At 41.2% G+C, this 25,946-nt stretch overlaps 1 protein-coding gene across 1 annotated transcript; it reads left to right on the plus strand.

Annotated features, from left to right (window-relative positions):
• The first annotated feature begins 19,321 nt into the window (after nucleotides 1–19,321).
• Nucleotides 19,322–25,258, plus strand: popdc3 (popeye domain containing 3). Its single transcript, XM_057834842.1, has 3 exons — nucleotides 19,322–19,846; nucleotides 23,749–23,857; nucleotides 24,010–25,258. The coding sequence occupies exons 1-3, from the start codon at nucleotides 19,353–19,355 to the stop codon at nucleotides 24,286–24,288; spliced, it is 882 nt and encodes a 293-aa protein (XP_057690825.1). The 5' UTR covers nucleotides 19,322–19,352; the 3' UTR covers nucleotides 24,289–25,258.
• The last annotated feature ends 688 nt before the right edge of the window (nucleotides 25,259–25,946 follow it).

Here is a 25,946-nt window from a genome sequence, read left to right on the forward strand (position 1 = left end):
CAGGTGTACTTCTGTTTATCCAGGATGATGCCCTATCAATCGACGTTAAGCACCATGGGACTAATTGCTTTGGTTGAATGTAAATAAAGTTATTACAGCATTACAGTTAATGCTTTTAAAGACTTGTAATTTTTTTAATTCTATCTATATCATATAATAGTTAAGTGGATGGAATTCATACTGTACCTGTAAATTCATATATCATGTTGTAAGCTGTTCTCTGCTTAATGCAAATGGGACATACTGTATATTTTATCATTTAGATTTTGTAAAATTTGCTACTTAATGTGTCTTATATGTTCTGATTTCAGGATGACAGATTTAGACTTGTATATGTTAAATTTTTATGTACTGTGTTTAATTCGAGATGTCTCTAGTTGCACTATGAAATGCACTTTTCCGTGCATGCAGTGTGTCCATGTTACTTTGTCACCTTTTTCATCCCTAACCAGTTTGCATGCCTGGTTTCAAGTATTGGAGTTTGTGCCTGCTCAGTTTCCCATCAAGCCGGCATGGTGGGTCAGTTTTGTAAGGTGCGAACTGAGCGCTTAGCCACTCCAACTGCCCCCTCCACATCTGACTCTTCCTCCTCCTCCACAACAAGCGGGGGAAGTCCAAGAGACTGCTACCTTTAGCAAAAAGGCCAGGAGAGAAGTACGCTTACCAGGGGTTTTTTTTGCTTGAAGAGAACATATGTGTTGAAGACGCACAATTGAAAGAGGTAGGCAAGAAATTTTTTGGGCCAGTTTAGAGACCTTCTCATGAAGGGGTAGTATGTAGTGTTCTGGTCCAATTTGTTTACCCCATTCATGAAGGCGTTGTAGTCTACAACACGAGATGGTTTGAGCACACACACTTTTTTTCTGTGACTTTTCCTCCACACGTTGACTTTTGTCATGACATCTTGGTAGCAACTTGTCACTACCTTCACGACGCGTTTATCCAGCCACACAATCACCAGCATGTCTCCATTATGGCAGTAAATCTTTGCCACTGACCCCAAGCTGCTCTTTGTTGCCTCTCTGATCACATCCGGCTCCCCCCTGTTTTTTCTTAGGGTCCCACAAATGTTGATCTTTTCCTCAATCAGACGCTTGCACACCTCAATGGAATTGTAGAAATTGTCCATGAAGAGGGTGTAGCCATGTCAAGGGAGGCGGTCAAGGAGCATGAACACAATATTGGACAGAGTACATGATTCACCATGGTTGGATTGCATGTTGAAACAATAGCCCATCTGGGAATTGCACAAAATGTACGATTTGATCCCGTGTTTTACGGGTTTTTGTGGGTTGTAGACCCCGAATGAGAGGTGGCCCCGCCACTTTATTAAACCCTCATCAATGCAGATATTTTCATACAGCTGATACAGTGTTTTGAACTTCTGTATCAAGTAGTTGAACACATGCTGAACTTTGTAAATTTTGTCTCCAACATAAGGTGTGTCTATATTGAAATGAAGGAATCGCAAAATTGAATGGAAGCGATTCCTAAACATTGTCTGGTCAAAAATGGGGGTGGAAATCAGGTGATGAGTAGACCAATAGAGGGCAAGCCTTGGCTTGCGCACGACACCTGTGACAAAAGTAAGTCCAAAAAATTTCTTTAGCTCGTCTACACAGACTGGTTCCCATGTGCCTGCTCCGGTGTGTTGACTGTAAAAATTGTTTGCAAAAAGGTTTGTTGCATCTGCGATATGTTGGAGAAGTTCAACAGTTAGGAACAGCTCCACGAATTCGACTGGCTGAGCCGATACCAGCTGCGCAGCAGCACTCTGAGGTCCAGGAGCTACCGTGAAGGGGATTTTCTAGGCCTGCCATTTTTCAAAACGCCAGCCTGGTTGATCAAAACTTCTCAATGCACAACCTGTAAATAATAGACATACACACAATTGCTATTTAAAATATATATATATTGCTGCAACATGAAATAAGTTTTAATCACCTTTCTTTGCACCCCCAACATGTGTGGAAACACCTTTGCTTATGTATGCATAACCTGTAATTTATTGAAACATGATCAATTACTACAAAGTACAAACCGTAGTAGCTGTGGATCAATGTGGATTTTTTTTTTAACTTCACCTTGTCATGCCAGGTCGCTTCCTGTTTTATTTTGAAGGCTTCACCCTCTTCATAGTCACGTACTTGCCCTTTCTCTTGTCACCTAATCACCTTATGTTTCCACCTGTTCCCCATTACCTTGTGTGTCTATAATGCCCTAGTTTCCCTTGTCTTGTGCAGAAGTGTCTTTCTTCCCAGGTCAGTCACCTCAGCCGCTTGCCATAGCCTATCATAGTTATCCTGCATATTATCCTCCATTTGGAGTGCTTTGTGTTTGAACCTTTTTGATCATTGCCATTTTGACTTTTTCCTCCATTTGGAGCATTTTGTGTTTTTGCCTTTCCTCCCTTTTGGAGTGGCATTTTGTTTGAACTTTTGATCGCGGTTGCCCTGACTTATTCCTCCATTTGGAGCGCTTTATGTTGGTATTTTTCCTCATCCCTGCATGCCAGCGGAAGAACCTCTGTTTTCTAAATAAAAGTTTTTGCCTGAACCTCCGCAGCTGAGTCCGCCTCGTCGTCTCAGCCTGACACACCTTTCCTTGCACTGCCAACACGTGTGGTGACTCGTTTGATGATGGATGTACTACCCGTAATTCATAGATATAATCAATTACCATTCAGTATATATTGTGTAGCTGCAGTGTGAAGTGTCAAAAAAAAGAAGCTTTTATTCACCTTTTTTTGCGCTGGTGACACAACCACTTGTGTCTACACTGCGAGTGGATTCACACTCTGAAATTTATAGAAATATGTATTGACTGTATATGAAATATATATTATTGTATAAGTCAGTGATTTTTCAAGCCAAGATAAGCTCCTTGTGTTGGTGGGTCCGGGGAAGGCTCTCTGCTGCTCCTGGTTGAATGAGGTGGCTCCCAGTAATCAGATGAGTCCGGATCAAGATCGGTCTCGCTTTTTTCATCATCTTCATCGATGGGTTTAGGAGTAACGCGACATGAGCTCCGCTGAACGTGTGGGGAACATGACGCTGTTGTGGCCGTCTCGGCAGACGGGGTAAACTTCTCGCTCATCACCGTCTGTCTCATCAAGATATTTTTTTTATTCCTTCTTTGACGATGGTTTCGTTTTTTCAAAACCCTCCTCCAGTGTCGTTTGCCTTTTTTTTCCCCGATCGCTCTCCACATTTTTCTCACACGTCAGCAAATTCAAGCAAATTCCAACCATTTACAGGCATACAGGAATGCCTGTATTATGGCCTTCACGGAAACATGGCTGTCATCTAAAGACACTGACGTGGATATATCGATCAGCGGCTTTGGGGCGCCTGTCAGGTTGGACAGAAATGCAGAAATCACAGGGAAATCTCAGGGTGGTGGTGTGTGTGTATACGTAAACCAGAGGTGGTGCAGCAACGTCACCGTCAGGGAATCGCTATGCACTCCAGACATCGAACTGCTCTCCATTTCTGTTCGGCCGTTCTATCTCCCAAGGGAATTTCCTCAGATATTTGTCACTGTAATATATATTCACCCCAAAGCAAATATACAGTCTGCTGCTGACACTATTCGTAAAGTGACTCAGAGACTTCAATCTCTTTCCCCAGATGCCCCTTGTTTGCTTATGGGAGATTTTAATCACTGCGTACTGAGTAAATCCCTCAACTTTTATCAATATGTCACATGCTCAACTAGGAAAAATAAGACTCTGGACAAGTTCAATTAAGGAGGCTTATAAGGCCATCCCTTTGGCTCCCTTGGGATCTTCACATCATTGTGCTATCAACCTCATCCCAGTGTATAGACCAATGCTTAAAAAGGGGGAAATTAAAACTAGAGAGATTGAGTCTTGGGATGATGAGTCTGTTTTGAAATTACAAGATTGCTTTGACTGCACTGATTGGTCTGTCTTTATGGACTCTTCCTCAGATATTGATGAGCTTGTTGACACTGTATGTTCTTATATTTCTTTCTGTGTGGACTCTGTTATTCCCAAGAAGCATGTTAAAGTGTATGCAAACAATAAGCCGTGGGTCACTAGCTCTCTGAAACAAGTGCTAATGAAAAAACACCAGGCTTTCCGAAAAGGGGATACGTGTGAAATCAGGGAGGCTACAAAGGAGGTCAGAGCGGAAATAAAGAGGGCTAAACTGCAATATAAAAATAAAATGGAGGAAAGACTGGGAAATAACAACTTGAAGTCAGCATGGGATGGTGTGAAAAAAATGACAGGTTTGCAAAAGGCACAAAAAAAATCACTTCAATTTGTCACACCCTGGTGAGGTTTGTCGTGTCATGGTTATTTCCTGCTTTATTTTGAAAGTCTTCCCCTCCTTGTTTTAGAGCACTTGCCCTTCCTCATGTGCTCCCTAATCACCAATTGGTTCCACCTGTTCCCCATTACTTTCTGTGTATATATAGTCAGTCTCCCCTTTGTTTTGTGCCAGAGTGTCTTCGTCCGCTGACGTGTCATTCCAGCCTGCTATCGTCCACAGCCAAAGCCACCACGTGAACTTAGTCCTGAAGAATTTAGTAAGGCTTTTTGAGTTTGTTTGCTGCTTTGCTTTTGATAGTATTTTTTGCCTTCCTTGTGAAGTGAATTTTTGTTGAAGAACCTGCCTTTTGACTGCAAATATTTTGTAAGCATTTATGAGTTAATTTGTCACTTTGTGTTTATAAGATTTTTGCCTCCCACAGTGGAGTGACCTTTTGTTGTGCCAAATTGTAAAATACATTTTTGTTAAACAAGAAAACTCTGCATTTGAGTCCTGCCTCGAGTCCAGTCCTGACACAATTGCCAATATATAAAAACGATGATGACTTGTCTGAAGCATTGAACACCTTTTTTTCACGGTTTGACATTCAGGATTTTTCAAATGAATTAAATAATTTAACAGAGGAACTGACCCAGGTAGATTGCACTCCTTTTTCCATTGCAAAGGGGGAGGTCTGGTCTATATTTAAAAAATCTAAAGTTAGTAAGTGTCCAGGTCCAGATGGGATTAGTGGGAAATTGTTAAAGTACTGCTCAGAGCAGCTGTGTGGTGTGTTTGCTGATATTTTCGAGTCCTCATTGAACCAGAGGAGGGTCCCAATGGCTTGGAAGGAGTCTATTATAGTTCCAGTGGCAAAGAGTAACTCTCCAGTCACATTGAATGACTTCAGACCAGTGGCACTGACCTCACTGGTCATGAAGTCATTCGAAAGGATTGTAAAACGACTCCTATTATGTAGGGTGGGCGGGGCCCTGGACCCCGGGCAATTTGCTTACAGGGCTAGAAGGGGGGTAGAGGATGCCCAGATAACACTTTTAGATCTCCTCTACAGACACTTCGATGGTCCTGGTGCGCATGCCAGGCTCCTGTTTTTGGATTTCTCCTCTGCTTTTAATACCATCCAGCCTCATGTTTTAGTTCGTAAGTTACTTGCAGAATTCAATATTGAAAGCAATCTTGTGAGCTGGATAATGGACTTTTTAACAAATAGAACACAAAGAGTTAGAGTAAACAGTTGTCTCTCTGAAAGATGCGTCTCTTCTACTGGCTCCCCTCAGGGTTGTGTACTCTCACCCTTACTATTCATCCTTTACACAAACGATTGCAGGAGTCAGTATAGAAATAGACACATCCTGAAATATGCTGATGATACAGTCATTATCAGTTTACTGCAGAAACATGAATCCCAGCATGGGCCTGTGGTAGACGAGTTTGTAAGTTGGTGTGACATATCTTTTCTCCAACTCAACACCTCAAAAACTAAGGATATGTGTATAGATTTTAGGAAAAAACAACCTGCTCCTCCTCAACCCACTCGTATAAAAGGTAGCAGTATTGAGGTGGTAGAGCAGTATAAATACTTGGGCACAGTGATAGATAGTAAACTCAAATTCAAGGCAAATATAGAGACCATCTGCAAAAAGGGTCAACAACGACTGTACTTCCTAAGAAAGCTGAACTCTTTTAATGTTGATAAGGATATCTTGTCTTTGTTTTATAAATCTTTTATTGAATCTGTTCTTACTTTTGCTTTTATTGCCTGGTATGGAGGTATCAGCCTGAAAGAGAAAAATGACATCAACCACATTGTTAAGGTGGCTAGTAAGATAATAGGTTGTCCACAGGTCTCCTTAACTGATATTTATGAGAGGCGGGTTATGAGGAAGGCAAATGACATTCTTGACTGTGCCGATCACCCCCTGCATTGTCCATTTGAGGTCCTTCCTTCAGGCAGGAGATTCAGAGTCCCTTGTTTTAAGTCCAACAGGACAAAGAACTCCTTTTTATCAAGTGCGATTAGGCTGCTAAATTTGCACAATTCTCGGACTGAGAGGCAAAGCTGTTCATAGCATTTTTTTTTTTTTTTAATTGTGGTCTTTGTCATTTTATGGGTATGTGTTATCTGTTGTTGTGAATCTGTGTGCTCACCTGCTGTAAGATAAGTTTCCCCTCCTTAGGGGACAATAAACTTGAACTGAACTGAACTGAACCGTCTGTCTCATCAAGATATTTTTTTTATTCCTTCTTTGACGATGGTTTCGTTTTTTCAAAACCCTCCTCCAGTGTCGTTTGCCTTTTTTTTCCCCGATCGCTCTCCACATTTTTCTCACACGTCTTCACAAGATCACTCCAACTTCCGTTTCCTATTTTTCTTCACTTCCTTTCTTAGCCCGAAATGAGTTCTTACCAAAGGCGCTACTGACATCCAGTGGCCAGTTTTATTGCTTTAAAATGGGTTCTGAGCATTGTGCATTGCAGCTTAAATGCATCAGAACTTAGAGATGCCTCTTGTAAAAAAAAAACTTAAAAGACGTATAAATACGTTTTTAGGACACTGAATCAATTAAAAATAGAACGTATTTATACGTTTTTGGGAGCAAATGAGTTAAAGGGAAATACTCGTCACCATGAAAGGAAGATAAATGGATCCAGTAAGCGCCTGAATCACATGGATACTGGTTTCAAAATAATGAACGCTGAAAAGCTTGGACTTTTGTCGGAAAGGTCCATCAAAAATTATACGGGAATAGGGAACTGATATACAGGTGGCGTATAAATGACCTACTAACAACCTTGGACTTCTACCCACTGTCACCTTCCCCTAGTCTCCAGCATGCCCTGCACTCCTGCCTCTTCCACAATACCTTCATTGGGGCTGGAGTACAGGGCAGCGGAACTCCGCATGTTTTGCCAGTGTGCGTCCATACACACACGCTCCTTTACTCTGCTCTCCTCATTCACCTTATTCACCCTGTCACTGAATATTGTCAGTCCCTTCCATCCCAGCAGTTTGATAGTATTGACAAACACCTGGATGGATCTCCCACTAACGTCAGAACAACACCCCCCCCACCACCACCACCACCACCTTCCCTCTTACCCTTTTTTCCGCTCGGAGGAGGATTCAAGATGTCTACCTTTCTCCTTCCCTCCTTGTATTCTACTTCTTCTTTATCGACCCTAACTCCTTTGACATATTCCCTGCATGTGTGGAACAGCTCGCACTGGAAGACAATTCCCTACCTTTACTCTAATTATTTTACCGCAGTAATATATAACACGAAATCACCACCTTGGGTGGACCATGATAATCTCTTATGGGTGACAGGGAAATGGTTAGGCAACCTTCAGAATCTTTTAACTAATATTTTGTCTCCCGGTGTTCACCACCAACAGGTACAGACATCCAGGAATAGAACCGAACCGGGGAAGTGCTGGACAACCACCGAAGAAGGAAGAGGACCCGTGGCCATTAGCCAAGCTAATGGCAAGATACATCAAGCTCTTCCACCATGGGGGAGGCTCTCCCAGGAGGGACCTCCCGCCTGGGGGATTGAAATTTCGGAGGAGTCCCTGGTGGACGGTATTAGCCCAAATGATGACATAAACCTCATCATAAAATATAATGCAAAGAACTGGGCCTACATGGCTACCCGATCACTGCTGGACCATTACAGCACCTCGCTCCACAACCTGAGGGAGGGGATTCGTGCGAGAAAGTCGAGTAACTGGCAAGAATCTCTGAGGATAGCGTCTAATTGGGTGCAGAAGGACCTGAGACGCCTGACCCAGACCCTGAATTGGAGGAAATAGTGAGGGGATGTGATGGACCAACTGATGCGGAGGGGGACCTACTGGGAAGGGAGGACATGTCAACCAGGATGAAGGAGGAACTACCCTCAACGTCCAGGCTCTCAACCCGGGCGAAAGTTCTTCCACCATCTACCTCAACGGCGGCAACTCAAACGGCTCCTGTTCCTCAACAGGCTGACACCGCAGGAGAAGGTGAGGAAGAAAGACCACCCATACACGATGTGCCGCCAGGGTCGGCGGAGAAAAGGAAAGCCCATCCGGAGGGGTAGCCCCAATGAGTAGTGAGTAAGAGGATGAAAAAAATCGGCCACGGGACGAAGAGGTACGATCCTAGACTGTGATACTCCAGAACGACAACCAGACCCGGACTGGAACACTTCAGAACGAAAACCAGACCCGGACTGGGACATGTCAGAACTACAGCCAGAACCTGAACCGATGACGAGGGTGGAACGGAGCCCCTCGACGAATAGCGAGGTACGGAAGCAGTTTGAGGGTAGCAAGCCGATGACCTCCTTCCCGCTCACTTGGGACTCCACTATACTGAGGCAGCTCATGTCTGACAAATTTGCCATACATGGTGACACGCCACACAAACCGGTGGACTTTGACTTTAGACCCCGATGAATGGAGTGGAAGGCCTCCGGGGACTCAGACACCCAGGGAAGTGCACAAAGCACTGTGGATGACACCGCTGTTTCAAAACGTCAGGATCACACCGTTCACAGCCACGAGGGCAACAAGTTCGGCAACTGCCGTCTGAAAATTCACAGACCCATTCTAATAATGGGGGACTCCAATGTGGCAAGACTGCCCCCCATTGCGGACGACAACGTCCAAGTGGACATCTATCCAGGAGCCAGATTTAAGCACATGGTAAACGTGTTGGAACACAATACCCAGTTCATTGTACAACCGCGGAAGGTTATAAGATCGGTGGGTATAAGCGACAGAAACCAGGCCAATTCCGCCATACTCTGTGAAGACATTACAAACCTGGTGACGACGGCCATGGAAGTCTTCACGGATGGGGACTTCCGGATACCACAAGTGAATCCCCATAAGGCTATTTTGAATTTCACTCATGCCAAAGTGAAGCAATTAAACTTTATACTGGGGGGAACTGGAAAAGCCTTGCCGCAACTGAACGCTGAGGATTTCCAAGTTTTGTTCCAGCGTCCCGGGGAGTGGTGCGAGCCTTTTTCAGTCCCCAAAAGATCCAGATCGGCGCAAGGAATAGGTAAAACAAGTCCAACGAACCAGGGACAAATGGTCACCAGCCGAATCCTCAGTGTCATGTTCGGACCACCTCACTGGCTACTGTTTTGACCCTCTTCCTCTGCGGAAAGAAGAGAGACACACCAGAACCCTACTTGAGACAGCTGTACCAACGATTTCCCCCCCGTCCTCACCATAGAGCCAGTGGGTTAGGGGGTCACAACCTCTGAAAAGAAAGTCAGCTGCCATTGAAAAACGGACTAGGAAAGTGGGAGTGCAAGTAAGTAAGCAAAGTGTTTTATTTAATATCAAATACTGTAAACCAATTTCAGTGCGCTGCCAATAAATTAGCTTGATTGAAAACAAAAAAATCACACATTTGTTGCTGCGGTAATTATTTGCTGAATTATTCATACCTGTCAAGTTGTACGGTTTCGGCGTAATTTGTACAAGTGAACACTGGTTTTTAAATGTGTATGCTGTATGTTTTTCGTGCATTAGGGTTTTTGTTCTCGGTTTGGATTTTGTCACTGTTTCTGCAACGAGACAATGTGCGTTACGATGCGTTACTACGTTGGTTGAATGACGCGAGAAAAGACACAAAGAGTGTTGTGACGCTGTAGCAAACGCGATGCTAGGCGGCTCCAATATTTCTTGACTGTAGCCGACAGCCTACAATCTACGCCTAGATACCAAAAGCTTATAGAACTACATGTGAAATGACAGACGGCGGCGTTAATAAACAGCCGCCATTTTGAAGCAGTAGACTTCTCAGAAAGGCTCTGTTGTAGTGAACCTTCCTAGCGGACTTAAAGTGCTTGTGACACGAAAAAGCATGTTTATTTCATAATACACGCGGTATTTTATGCTCCTGAATGATATGGACCGCTTGGATGTGTGTGGAAGCGATCGCTATATTTATTTAGTTTTTTGAATCCCGCGCCAGGAAAATGAGTGACTTCCGGCTTCGGTCTCGCATTGAGGAGGAGGGCGCTGTGACGTGTACGGTAGAAGACGTCCTCTTCACGCTACAGTGTACTGTTGTGTATGAGGACGAAGGATTCAGCTGATTTTGCGGATTAATACTTTTATTTTTTGCATCACGCCAGCCAAACGGCTGCAGAAAAATCATTCTGTATGCGGGAGAGGCGTATGCGCCTTTTTGGAGTTTCAAAAGGTTCCCATTCACCGTGGATATTTACTGTGGGACCATTGGACTTACAAGGAAGTGAGTAAACATCTTGTTTTGTATTATGTCAAATACGAATACAGTGATTACAAAGTAAACACTATAAAATTCCTTTAAATAAAGGACTACTTACGTTTGATCATTGATAGGCATGTAAAAAGCTATCCTCACGCTCATTAGCAGTTAGCTGTTAGCACGTTAGCTACACAACAATTCCAGCCACCCTCCTCCAGGGAACGAACTGTAAATTGCTCTCCGCCGGGCGGTTTGCCGATCCGCAAAGAAACTCGACAACCGGGTCGTCATGTCAAATAATCCAGAATAGTTATGTGTGATTTTCCACTTCGAAGACTTTGAAACATCCCTCGGTTCGGGTTAGCATGTCGGCTAGCTGTCACTCCTTCTGGTCTGTTTACATTCTCAGAAGCCGGGGAAGGGAAATGACATATGTCCGATTTAGGTGTCATAAAATATCGTTCGGCAGGTGTGACAGTAAAGGTAAAGTCGACTGTTTTGACCATTATGGAGTAATTTTGCCATGTCTTGAATAAATGGATTTTTATTATTTTATATTCCATTTAGCACAAGTTATTTGTCATGACCATGCCATTTATTTAGCAATTGGGGAAAGTACTTGGGTAAAAAGAATATCCTGTAAAAATATTGAAGTAAAGAGACAGAAACAATGACATTTTGCCGCTCTCTTCGTCGCGTTTTCCTCATTGTGAATAGTTCCCCCTCGACGGGCTGACTGGTCCTTCTCAAGCCATTTATATAGCTATTGGGGAAAAATACTTGGATAAAAAGAATATCCTGTAAAAATATTGAAGTAAAGAGACAGAAACAATGACATTTTGTCGCTCTCTTCGTCGCGTTTTCCTCATTGTGAATAGTTCCCCCTCGACGGGCTGACTGGTCCTTCTCAAGCCATTTATATAGCTATTGGGGAAAATACTTGGATAAAAAGAATATCCTGTAAAAATATTGGGAGTAGAGAGACTGAAACAATGACCTTTTGCAGCTCTCTTCGTCTCGTTTTCCTCGTTCTCAACAATTCCCCCTCAATGGGCTGAATAGTAAAACCGATGAGCCTAGTCTACCGCTGACGTCATCCACCTGTTGGGGACGCTAAAGCCCTATAATTGTAGGCGTGGCTAACCGGCAGATTAAAAGACTAATTTCTCGTCATCTGCGCTTTGCTAAATTGTTGTATATGGTCGAATCGTCTCAAAATATGATTCTAATTCACATAATAATGCCATTTAAGACTTTTTTTCTGGTGTCGTATGCTCTTTAAGTAACTTTATCTAAAATACTCTAAATTGGCAAAATCTTGACTTTAATCTATCTTTAAATGATGAAACAGTTTCAAAACTTTCACATGTCGGAAGCAGACAGAAGGGAACGAATGCAAAATGGTAGCAATTTTAACAACTTAAACAGTTGATTCACAACATTAAACGATTTCCAAACATAGCAAAGGTTACTGTTTTCTTTTAGTTTTTTTTAATGAAAAAAACATGAAAGGTAACACCAGTTACTTTGCCAAGTAACTAATTACTCATACCTTCAGGTAACTGAGTTACTAACTCAATTACTTTTTGGGAGAAGTAATTTGTAACTAATTAATTACTTTTTAAAAGATTAACAACACTGTTCATAAAGATGAAGTCTGCAGAATGAAAAGTGACGAAAGCGGAGATTTCATTCTGCCAATTTGTTGCCGAACACAATTTGCCTGCAACTATTGCTGATCACTTCTCAGAATTGGCAAAAGAAATGTTCCCTGACTCAAAGATTGCATTGTTAAATTAATTTATAATTGGACACACTAACGAACTACCTTCAAGTCAAACTGAATTGCGAGCTAAAGTGCCATGCAGTAGTGTTGTATCGGTCGCGAACGATTCGTTCTTTTTGAACGAATTGTTTGGGTGAACGAGACCGAACTAATCACCATCTGCACTGATTCGTTCTATGAGGTTGGTGCTTGTTCGCTGTGTGGGAGAGCGTTGAGCAAGCGGCAGCGTCTTCTGACATCGCACACGACCAATCAGACGCCAGCCTCATCGCGGGCAGGGGAAGGAGCGGAAACAGAATCAGGGCGTCTGTCACTCACTTCCACGTGTAGCCAATAAGCAGCCAGCGTGCAGGCAGGAGGGCAAAACTGAGTTATGTCACTTCCCGTTCAGTGACTCGGTCCTCCGGAGGCTCCGGTTCCTGACCTAGCTTGCTGCTAACTTGACTTTGCAGTAATGCGGTGAACGAGTCAAAAAATGAAAGGAAATGACTTTGTCACATATTTGTTAATGTGGAGCCTATCAAATGCTGCTCAAACAGACAAAAACACCACACAAACCTAGCGAGCATGGTTTGGTGTACTACTTTTCTCAACAGACTCAGGACTACATATAATGACATACTATCAAATTTACAGTAGTTTAATAGACTTTCGCGGGTAGCTACGAGGCAAGCAAAAGCTGAGCTGCGGTCGCGTGACGGCAGTGCGGGGGGAGAAAACTGTCATTGTATGGAGGCTTCATGGCAGCGATATTTACCTCATATGTGCACAGAAAAAATATTTAGTATGATCACCATTATACTGATTTGCAATGAAACTGTATATACATGTCAATTTTTTCCGACTGTTTTATTTTTTTCGTGTCAGAGCGTGTCGGGTGTTAGTTGGTTTGACAAATTATGTCCATCCGTCCATCATGTGCTACTCAAGCGCCCAAAAACAACGCACGCGGACACGGGAGATGTCGCAATATGTCTACATTTTTCTTAACAGACTAATGAGAGTAGAAAGGCAACTTTGTAAAGAGCAAACAATTATTTCTCGTCAGCATTTGACGATCTGAGATGAGGGGATGACAGGGGAGCTGACCGGATTATTTTATTTGTTAATACCAGTGCAAAAATTCAATACGATCATCTTAATACTGATTTGCAATTAAACTGTCAAATATCAAAATGTAGTATTTTTATTTCAGAGCAGCAACATTTGACAACTAGCTATTTACACTTTGGTTTTAACAATAGTGACCAAAAAAATACAAAATACCAAAATACAACAGAGCGAGAGGAAAATATGATGTGTTGGTTGGTCGTTAAACTTTCGATTTATTTTTATTTTCGTGACAGCAAGCATGCCGCGTTGGCTGGTAGCAGCAGCATTGTATATGTGATCAAGATCATGCTAAAGAAAGTCCATGCGCCCCCGACCCCAAACCCCCAGTCCCCCCACAAAAGGAAAATGTTTAACCGTGTCCTAAATCGAAATGCAAGCACGAGCCATGACTTTAATCCCATTGAACTAGGACAGACGACGCAAAAGTTCTCCCTCGCTTTTGCAGCAGCGGGAGGGAGACGAGGCTGTTTGTGAAAGCAGAATGATATCGCCTGTCACTCATTTCTGAAACTACGACGAGTGGTCAATGTGTGCAAGAGAGGGAGGGACCAAGCAATGTCACTTCCCGTTCAGTTATACTGCGAAGCGGTCTTTGGTGATTCGTTCGGCAACGTCACTTCCCGTTCACTAACCGAACGATTCATTTGGGCAGGGAGGGATATGAGGGGGGCGAACGATTCGTTGAACGATTTGTTTGAACGAATCTTTTTACTGAACGAACCGGAATGGATTCGTTTACTCAAGTGAACGACAGATCCCGTCACTACCATGCAGTGCAGCCATCAGGGCATGATATAAATTTCCAAAAGTGCTACATACAATTTTAACAAAACTCACTTTTAAATTTTAGTAATCATGATGTAGCTGAAGATATTGATTGTTCTTTGATTGCATTGTTGTGCTTGTTGAATTAATAGAATACAGATTCAAGAAACACATGTTTACAAAACTGAGTAAGGGAAAAGGGGTTTGCTATTTTAATGATTAACCTATAATAGGTTGGAACTTATCCTATATAAGTTGTTCATTGTCATAGCTGCCTTCCAAAATACATTTCTGGCCAAAAGTTTGGACACACCTTCTCATTCGTGCATTTTAATTTTCATGACTATTTACATTCTAAATTCTCACTACAGGTAATAAAACTATGAACAAACACGTGCGCAATTATGTATTAAGCAAAAAAAACGTAAAATAATTAAAACCATGTATAATATTCTGGTATCTTCAAAGTAGCCACCCTTTACTCAGCATATGTTTTTTTGCACACTTTGTCATTCTTGAGCTTCAACAGGGAGTCACCTAAAATAGTTTTTGCCTGCACAGGTATGCCAATTTTCAGGGTTGATTAGTGGAATTTATTGCTTATCTAAGGGGTTGGTTGTGTTGCATTGAATGAGGTGTGTCCGAACTTTTGGCCTGTATTGTAGGTTAGTATGTTTCCTTGTGAATTTTTGTGAGGTTAAGTTCAGTCAGTTTGCATAATTTTCAAGTCGAATAGTTTTTTTTTTTTTTTTTTACTATAAATATTTCACATGCTTACATAAAATCTAAACTCCACAATTACTGCACTTCAAATGAAAATTTTTATTGGGTTTCTCACACAATCATGAACATGGTATAGAAATAGTAGAAGAAGATTGTGATCTTTTGAAATGCAATGAGACGTTTACTCAATCAATTGTTGTTTTGGAGAACAAAGTTTTGGAAAACCCCATATTTGGTATATATGTTACTAATCCTGTCAATTGAACTCATTGGTGTAAATTTTGGGGTGTCATCGTAATGTATAAACCTTTTGACACTTTATTACAGGATACAGTTTCAAGTGTTCATTGTGTTTTTAGAATTTGTCCCATCTTTGCTTAATTGATATTTGCGAGATAAAATTGATTTCATGTGGAATTATCTCTGTGCATTTGGTACACAGTTGGTGTATTTGTCAGTAATATTTGCTTCCCCCGTTATCAGATCATGTTAGCGAGCTGATGTCGGCGGTGGAGAGGCCAGTGCAGGATATCAGTGACGTGGAATTGGAGGCGATACCGACTGTACCCGAGAGGTTACCCCTCAGCAGCAGCTGTCAGCGACCTGACAAAGAACAGGCGGTCCGGGATCATGTCACACGTTTTAATGTGGAATGATTGAGCTTATTTTAGAACCTTTAATTTTGTATAATTGTGTTCACCAGTTCTTACGTTGTCATCTTTCCAAAAATATGAGTATGTGAGCTAGTTTCTTTTTTTTTTTTTTTTTTAAAGGTATATTCGGCTTGAACCCTTTGTAAATATGTTCGTATATATAAAGTATAATAGCACACTTGAATTCTTTTGAGTAAAAACATTTTGTGTATTTTGATACTGTACATCATTGTCTTGCGCTTGATACAGCACAAATTCAGTGTTTTACTTGTCGATAAGTATCCTATAACGTCCTTGCATTTGTCATATTTCAATATTCCAATCAACACAATATTTATTTACCATGGAAATATGCACTGATGAAGCACTGGACCCCAGCCCCTTCAATCTTCTCTTGGACTCGCTCCTGTTCACCACATCAAACACACTCGTCTACAGTGGGCATCACTGCACAGTATTCACATGAATGCAATTTAATTTACCTCTAACAATCTTCAGAAAAATAAATGAAAATTTAAATGCGGAAAATGGCTTGAATAGCGAAAGACTCCTTGTTAGAAAAATAATGTTCCAAAAATGTGTGTCCAAAAATAAAAAATAAACTTAATACCAGACATGTCAAAAGTCCGGCCCGGGGGCCAAATGCGGCCCGTGGTCACATTTCATCCGGCCCCCAGCCTCTGTCATAAAATCAATAACGTCTGGCCCTCACACAGACTTAATAAATTGGTCAACAGTACTGCTGCCAGCATATGAAGTAGCTTACACACTAAATGCTGCTCCTGATTTACCCACTAAAAGGCAGCAGCACTCTAAGCAACATTACCCCATGTGACACTTTACTCCTAATTTTCTAAAATGGCGACAGTTAACAAAAAAAAAGTTGACTGCTAGGTGGAAATTGGACTATTTCTTCACTAAATTAGGCAACAACTGTGTCTGCCTCATTTGCAAAGAGACAGTCACTGTTTTTAAAGATCTCAATGTGAGGCGATATTACCAAACAAGACACGCTGACATGTACAACAAGATTACCAGGAAGATGCATAGCAAGAAATTGAAGCAACTTGAGTCTAGATTAATTTCACAGCAGCAGTATTTCGCAAGAGCCCAAAAGTCGAAAGAGAACGCTACAAAGGCTAGTTGCGAGATTGTTGAAAAAAAATAAATAAAGCAAATGTGACACACAGAATAGCTTGCTAAAATTTGCTTAAATATATTGTTCTACGTAAAGGATGTCAGCCAAGGTTGGCCCCCCACATTTTTACCGCACCAAATCTGGCCCCCTTCGCAAAAAGTTTGGACACCCCTGCCTAATACACTGACAATGAAAATGTCTTACTATACAGTATAAAGTGAACAGATACATTTGAATAAAACAGAACATATCTAAACAGTTTTAATTTTCGGCTACTCACCATGCAGTGTTGTCCAGTCTGCACTGGTCATCCTGGGAGCTTGACTTTTGGGGCAAAGGGGGCACAATATGGCTACGTTCATACTACAGGTCTTAATGCATGAATCCGATTTTTTCGTGTTTTTCCGACTCAAGTGAGGCATTAACTTGACGGTCTGAACGTGACAAGTCGCATAGAACGGGACCATTTCAAATCCGATCTGGGTCACTTTCGTATGTGGTCTAAATCCGATCTGGGCCACATTTTTCCAGACTGTCGCGGCGGTCTGTACTGTCCAGTCCCGCAAATCGGATTTAATGCAGCAATTACGTCATCAAATAGCGAGAGAGTCGTTACCGTAGCGATGCACCTGTGCGTTATTAGCGCCTAGCTTGCAGTGAACACGGCTTTTGAGGAAGAGCTGAGCTTGACAACAGTCATAAAAAATAAAAATGGGTTGAGGATAATCCTGAGAATGCTCAGTTTTCTCTCTGTTCCAAGTGAGCAATATTTCAACATTGCCTCCACGGCCGAGAGTCGGGACAAACTGCCCGTATGTGTGTGTGACGTGCACGGACAGTGCGTGCATGCTATCGATCCATATAAACTTTGAATATTTGCCTAAACGGGGATTATTTATGTCTGTTATTTGTGTCCACCTTTTGAAAAGCAAAATATGATATCCCTGGAATGACGGATGACGTCTGTCATTTGTTTTGATGGTTCTGCGCATGCGGGTCTTCTTGCTTAGCGGGTGTCGGACTGCGAATTAGTGCGCATGCGTAATACTTGAACGGTCTCAATGGATAAAGGCAGTCTGAACGGGCATGCCAAAAAAACGGATATGACAAAAAATCGGATTCGTGCATTAAGACCTGTAGTATGAACGTAGCCTATGTTGATGACCCTGAAATGCAGTGTCAGCAATAAAATTAACTTACAAGAATATTTGTAATAAGTTGAAAATGAGCATGTTTTTGTTTCCCATCATTCTTGAGGGGAATTCTAAAATCAGGCTGCTCAGGCTAAACTTTTCGCCAAGATAGTCATTCATTGAATATGGTATGCCCACCGGTGTCGTGCCAATTTAGTTACCCCAGTCTGGGTGGAGCCACTGCACTGCACTGATTTGCTTGATTTACGTGTTTTGATGATGTAGTTATCTACGAGATTTTAAAACATGGCACATCCATCAAAAATTATTCGTAGGATGACTTATAACTGTTCTTACTGTAATTCAAGTCCTGTTTAGAGTTTCTCCAGTTTAATCAATGTCCAAAAAATATAACTGGTTCTTTTCTGGCTTCAATTAATCGTTTAAGTTGACAACACTAATAACTAAAGTGTGCCCGCGCGCTCCCGCGGCCAGGGGACACAATTTTTGATGGGGGTAACTACATTGGCAAGACACCGGTGGTGACTGTGTTGTACAACTAGCGTCTTTAGTGGGGCAAATTGAAACGCCCCTCACCATTTTGGTTGTTCAAGGTCCACGTTTTCAATCCTTGGTTCTTGCTCAGTACTTGTTGTCGCTTTTGAAAGCTTAGGTTTGAAAAAAAATACGTATATCCATCTTGCCTTTTCAGTCCTTGGGTGGATTTTGCTAAGCAAAGCAAATGACTGTCTACGGTGTTAGTCACATAATCGGTTCGAAAAATAATTTTGACCCATTATAATAATATTTTTGTTCATTTCATCCATTTTTGTTGCTATACAACTTTTATACACAATATTTCCTGGAAAATTCTTCATTTTTAAAATCTTACTGCATAGGAAAGTCAATTACATGCAATGACACTTTTCGGCCACCATACGGGCCTGGCCCCCCATGAAAATCCGCTTATGAGTTTGGCTCAGTGTCGTCTGTTTTCTAATTCCAAATCTTCCTCTTCTTCCAAGTATGGCACAAACCTATATGGCTGTATGTCACTTACTTCCTCTGGATCGACAAAAATGTTCGAAAAATCCACACTTGAACCAGAATCGCTGGAAAATGTTTCCTCCTCCAATGGGCTCTATGCTAAATCTGCCTAAAATAATGACCTTGCTGACGTCATCTACCAGCTAGGGACGTTAGAGAGCTATAATGACAGGTGGGTGTAAACAGCACAGTAAAAGACTAATTTCTCGTCATTTGCGCTTTGCCAAATTGTTGTATATAGTGGAATCGTCTCAAAATACAATTTTAATTCCAATAATAATGCTATTTAAGATTTGTTATTCGGTGTCATAGGCACTTTAATTACCAATGAGAAAGTGAAAAAGTCAACTTTCCCAGCGCACATGAAGGCAGCATAACTACACTGGTTTCTTTTTGCGGCACTGCTGTTGTAACCTTGACGGTTGGGATGTGCTGATTTCCTTCAGTCATTTAGGAAAATTATGGAACCTTCGGACTTTAAAGCTAATTTCACCGCGGGGTCCGCTTATCCCTTGTGTACGAAATGGAGAGACAGCTCCGAGAATTCAGTGTACCAACTCGCCAATATCTTCCTCTGCCTCGGGTTCATGGGTGGCAGCGGTATTTACGGAGTCTTGTACGTGTTTACCTTCCTAACTTTGGGCTTCTTCTGCGCCTCTCTCTGGGCTTGGACGGACTCGTGCACCACGGACACGTTTCTATGGTGTTTTGCACTTTTCGCCGTGTGTTTGGGTCAAGTTGTCTATGCTGCCTACAGAATCAGAAGAGTCTCGTTTCAAAGAGACTTCCAGGAACTTTATAATTGTGTATTTAAAAGGATGGGAGTTTCACTGCCACAATTTGGCAAAATTGTCACTTGCTGCGACGGCGTTATCCACAGCATAAAGAAGGACCACTGCTTTGCAGTTGAAGGGAAGACCGCCATCGATAAACTGTCGATGCTCATGACCGGCAGGTGAAGCATTCTCTTTGGTTTTATCCATCTGGATATTGAATACACAGGGAAAAAATGCGTGTGTTAAGGCTGCAACTAACGAATCGATTAATCTGACGATTAATGAAACGATTAATCGGATACATGTTTTTTTTTCTATTGCCTCACAAGTTAACTTCAAGTTGTTTTAGGTATGTTGTAAGTAACAAAGACAAAATGGATGATTATTTCCTTCAAAAATCATATTTTAGCACAGCTTCCTGACTTAACTGTAGTCTACAACTGTACTGTTTTAAGTACATATAACTGGTTAAAGTTTTTAATAAAGCTATAGAGCAGTATAGAACATGAAAAGAATTTCTCAGTACATAAATAAGACAAAAAGTGCTGCTGATTGACATTTTTTATGTTGTGGCATAGACTTCATAATGATATTGACGGGTCAGATTCATATTGTGGCGGCTTTCTCATTGACTGACAGACTAGCATCGTACTTCGACATATTTAGGTAAAATAAATGCTAACTGCACGTATTTTTTTTTGCTTTTTTTTTTTTGTTTTTAACCAAGAATCTAGACCAGACATGTCCAAAGTCCGGCCCGGGGGCCAAATGCGGCCCGTGGTCAAATTTCATTCGGCCCCCAGCCTTTGTCATAAAATCAATAACATCTGGCCCGCACACAGACTTAATAAATTGGTCAGCAGTACTGCAACCAGCATATGAAGTACCTTACACACGAAATGCTGCCCCTCATTTACCCACTAAAAGGCAGCAGCACTTTAAGCAACATTACTCCCTGTGACCTTCTACTTCTAATTTTCTAAAATGGCGACAATCAACAAAAAAAAGTTGACTGTGACGGCCGACGCTTCAAGGATAGGTGGAAGTTGGACTATTTCTTCACTAAAATACGCAACAACTGTGTCTTGCCTCATTTGCAAAGAGACAGTCGCTGTTTTCAAAGAGTTCGATGTAAGACAAGATTACAGGGAAGATTCGCAGCGAGAAATTGAAGCAACTTGAAGCTAGTTTAATTTCACAGCAGTAGTATTTCGCAAGAGCCCGAGAGTCGAAAGAGAACGCCGCAAAGGCGAGTTGCGAGATTGTTGAAATGATTCATTAAAAAAAAATAATAAAGCAAATGTGACACACTGAATGGCTTGCTAAATGTTGCTTGAATATATTGTTCTATGTAAAGGACGTCAGCCAAGGTCGGCCCCCCACATTTTTACCATGCCAAATGTGGCCCCCTTTGCAAAAGGTTTGGACACCCCGATCTAGACTGTCTTACGTCCATATCTATAAAGAATTAATGGATATAACCCTTTAATGCCTGCAATATGAAGCAATTGTCAGAGAATCACAAAATTTGAAAACTAAAGTCTTGATGAAACCTTGTTTTCAAATTTTTAAAAAAAGAAAAAAAAAAGTGTAATAAGCGCTCTAATATCTATAACCCTTGCTAAATCCTGTTTTTTTTTTCTCATGGAACCAGCAGATGCATTAATTGACTTGCATCCATTAATTTTTTGGGAGGAAAGATATTTCAAAATTCTGAATTAGTCTCAAAATCATGAAGTTCTAAGTGTATCAAATGTGATACATTTGGCAAGAAAGGGATTTGAAAAAAATTAGCATTTGTTCACAAGAATTTTCACTCGAAAAGCTCTGTTTACATATGGCGGCCGCCACATTGACTAACAGACTAGCATCATTCTTTGTCATATTTACATAAAATAAATGCTAACAGCACGTTTTTTTTTTTTTTTTGCTTTTAACCAAGAAACGAGACTGTTTTGCGTCCATATCTATAAAAAATTCAGGGCATTTATTTTTTTCAAATTCAAAAGCATTTATTCACAAGAATTTTCACCAGAAAAGCTCTATTTACAAAAGGCGGCCGCCACATTGACTAACAGACTAGCATGGTACTTCGACATATTTACGTAAAATCAATGCTAACTCCACGGTTTTTTTGCTTTTACCCAAGAATCGAGACTGTTTTACGTCCATGTCTGTAAAGAATTCAGGAATTTAAGCATTTATTCACAAGAATTTTCACCTGAAAAGCTCTGTTTACATATGGCGGCCGCCACATTGACTGACAGACTAGCATCATACTTCGACATATTAATGTAAAATAAATGCTAACTGCACTTTTTTTTTTGCTTTTAACCAAGAATCGAGACTGTTTTACGTTCATATCTAGAAAGAATTCATGGAGTTAAGCATTTATTCACAAGAATTTTCACTAGAAAAGCTCCGTTTACATATGGCGGCCGCCACATTGACTAACAGACTACCATCATTCTTCGTCATATTTACATAAAATAAATGCTAACAGCACTTTTTTTTGCTTTTAATCAAGAATCCAGACTGTTTTACGTCCATATCTATAAAAAATTCAGGGCTTTTTTTTTTTTCAAATTCAAAAGCATTTATTCACAAGAATTTTCACCAGAAAAGCTCTATTTACAAAAGGCGGTCGCCACATTGACTGACAGACTAGCATCGTACTTCAACATATTAATGTAAAATAAATGCTAACTGCACTTTTTTTTTTTTTTTTTTGCTTTTAACCAAGAATCAAGACTGTTTTACGTTCATATCTAGAAAGAATTCTGGGATTTAAGCATTTATTCACACAAATGTCACCGGAAAAGCTCTGTTTACATTAGACGGCTGCTAGCTACATTCCCTAACGGACTAGCATGGTACTTTGACGTATTCACGTAAAATAAAGGCTAACTCCACGTTTTTTTGTTTTGTTTTTGCTTTTAACCAAGAGTCGAGACTGTTTTACATCCATATCTATAAAGAATTCAGGGATTTAAGCATTTCTTCACATGAATTTTCACCGGAGGAAAAGCTCTGTTTACATATGGCGGCCGCCACATTGACTGACAGACTAGCATCGTACATAGACATATTAACGTAAAATAAAAGCTAACTGCACATTATTTGTTGTTGTTGCTTTTAACCAAGAATCGAAACTGTTTTACTTCCATATCTATTAAGAATTAAGCATTTATTCACAAGAATTTTCAACGAAAACTGCTCTTCGTCTGTGATTCCACTCGGTCAGCTTTGACGGCCACGGCAACAATGCAGGCCCCTCTATTAATCGGCCACACGTCCTGTGTCCCGTCAATATCATTACAAAGTCTATGCTTGCGGGCAAAGCGCTGATATAAATTGTGTAAATTTTCTTTAAAGGGAACCACGGATAGAAAGACTTGTAATTCTTAAAATATTAAATGTTAGTATGAGTAATAATAATTTGACAAAAAACAAACAAAAAAAAAAAACTCTTGATGTTTTCCTTTTTATAAAATTTGTAAAATTAGTTTAACTAGTCTGTCGCCAATGTTGTTTACGCCGCAATGCACTGTGGGCGGTGACGTCAACGGGCGGCGCTGCCGGTCTTTCAGAATAACACTCTAGCGACATAAACATGTCATCTGTTCAGCCCTTTCAATTTGAGCCCGACCGTGGGGCGTAATTAACGGTGGGATTATGGGATGCATGAGCGGGCATTCCGCGCTTGCGTCAAATGCGTCAAATATTTTAACTTGATTAATTCAAAAAATTAATTACCGCCCGTTAACGCGTTAAATTTGACAGCACTTTACAATACGTCCGAAACTCGTTCGGTACGCCTCCGTTCCGAACAGAGTACCCCGAACCGAAACGGTTCAATACAAATACATGTACCGTTACACCCTTAGTAACATGGTGTAATGAAAAGTTATTTTCACCTGTATGTGGCCTGTGACCAGTCCAGGAAGTACACCACCTCTCGCCAAAGTCAGCCAAATTGTACATGAAATTGAAAGACTGTAATTACAGTATATCCACTTTGAAAGCAAGTTGAAATGTCTCAAGTGATGAATTTTTCTGAGCTTATTATTTTTTCCTACAGGATCCGAGTGACTGTTAACGGTGAGTTCCTGCACTTCATCTACCCATTTCAGTTTCTGGATTCACCAGAATGGGACTCCCTAAGGCCATCAGAGGAAGGTGTATTCCAGGTCACCTCCAATTCATATATGCATGGATGATTTAAGTTGTGGTAGACTCATGTTTTTCTTGTCAGTTTGCAATCATGGGTCGAGATTCAACTGGTCAAAACCTTCCCACTACAATCCTTTTGTAATCATCTGCTGTTTTCCCCCCCCTTTAGGTCACACTATCAGCTGATTACCCATGTACATATATAGCGTGGAGGAGGAAGAGCCTCTATCTTCTTTTTGCTAAACACCGCTACATAGCCAGGATCTTTGCCTTGGTTGTGAGGAATGACATTGCAGAAAAGTTGTACTCTCTTTACGACAAAGCATTCAACTGCTGTGGGCATCGTTATGATCTCCGCTTACCGAGTTACTGTCACATGCCAGGGACGAAATTAGAAAAAGCAGATGTCCATTTGAAAGTCCCTGTGCTGGGTGAAGTTTCAACCTGACCCTCAAACACTAATGGAGGCCTTATAGTTTTGTGTTATATATAGGAAGAGCCTTTATATACCATCTTATTTTCATCCATCCATTAGAACAATACAGTATTTAAATCAACACTATATGGAATGTAGAATAGGCTATGCGTCAATTTAACGCAAGGGCGTAGGTTTGCATAGGGACCGTAGGGATATAACATTACCTACTTTTAAGCAACCTTATTTGCATTATATAATGAGTTCAGTTGTTAGGGAATTTAGATTGTCCTCCCATATGTTGTAAGGATAGAATTGACCCTACCATTATTCAGTGAATTACAGTACTTTCATTATGTTCCGACTCCTAAACGGTCATCGACCAATCATACGTCCTAGTGACCATTGTTAAGGGAGCATTTAAACTCTTGGATGCCCAATTGTTGAATTGATTTATTTGGTAGCTTTAAGATTGCAAACTGCCATAAAACTTTCTGGAAGAAGACAAAGGATCCACCAGCTGACCACAACCGGTGACCAGAAGCAGAGGTGGGCAGAGTAGCGTAATTCCAAAATAATATTACATAAGTAAAAATGGTCCACACGATACACATTTTGTCCAACGTCATACCAATTGACGATGTCGCGAAAATTGTTCTGTCCTTCGGACTAAATGACAGGGAACAAAGAAGCGCGACCAACTTGGAAGTGAACCTACGAAATATGTACGACGCGGCAAAGGTGGCGTTCCCGAAAGCAATAGTACATATCCCCCTGATCACCTATTCCATCAACCTACCGGGAAATGCAAAGAGATGCTGGAAATATTGAACGTCCGCATCAAGGAGGTATGCAAGGAATACATCCCAGGACTAAACCAGACAGACTTCAATATCAGACCAATGGGATCCATTGGACACCTGTGACCACCAGGAAGATGCTGGGACAGTGGCTGTCTTTGTTTTTTGGGACTTTGTACAAACGGGAAAATAAAGGGAAAAAAAAAAAACTCTTTGACTTGTGTGCGTGACATGACGTGGGTGTATCAATTTGCCCCGTCTCGGCCATGTAAGCAATACTGAAATATTGCTCATTCGGCGCATAGAATGAAAATCGAAAATTGTCAGGCTTATCCTTTTCTTCATTATTTTTTTATGACTGTGGTCAAGCCCGCTTCGTGCATAAAAGCAGAGTTCAAGCTAGAAGCTAATGCACAGCTACATCGCTCCCGTCCTGCCTGCGGCTTTCGCTTTGCTGACGTCATTGCTGCATGAATTCCGATTCGGGAGACTTGAAAGTTCAGACCGCCAGCCACCATCTGGAAAAATGTGGCCCAGATCGGATTTAGACCACATGCGAAAGTGACCCAGATCGGATTTGAAATGGTCCACTTCTATGCGACTTGTCACGTTTAGACTGTCAAGTTAATGCGTCCCTTGAGTCGGAAAAACATGAAAAAATCGGATTCGTGCGTATGAACCTAGCCGAAGTGACTTCAAAACTCAATTATGACTTTGAATAAAGTACATACCATGAAAATTTCCGTACGTCAAAATGATGTGTCCTGAATCCTGCATGTTCTCCTGTTTAAGGCTGATTCTGAAGTGCGCCTCCAAAAAAAATCAACGCGCGTGACGGGAACGTCAAAGGACTGTGATTGGTTCGCTTAGAAGATTTCCGTTCCAGCACAT

This window comes from Corythoichthys intestinalis, chromosome 4 (genome assembly GCF_030265065.1).
Source record: "Corythoichthys intestinalis isolate RoL2023-P3 chromosome 4, ASM3026506v1, whole genome shotgun sequence".
Lineage (NCBI taxonomy): Eukaryota > Metazoa > Chordata > Actinopteri > Syngnathiformes > Syngnathidae > Corythoichthys > Corythoichthys intestinalis.

What these genes read in the sequence shown, in the direction of transcription:
- popdc3 (XM_057834842.1), top strand. Translation starts at nt 19,353, where the DNA reads ATGGAACCTTCGGACTTTAAAGCTAATTTCACCGCGGGGTCCGCTTAT. An exon ending in TCGATGCTCATGACCGGCAG is followed by an intron (nt 19,847 to 23,748) that starts GTGAAGCATTCT and finishes TTTTTCCTACAG; the next exon opens with GATCCGAGTGACTGTTAACG. An exon ending in CAGAGGAAGGTGTATTCCAG is followed by an intron (nt 23,858 to 24,009) that starts GTCACCTCCAAT and finishes CCCCCCCTTTAG; the next exon opens with GTCACACTATCAGCTGATTA.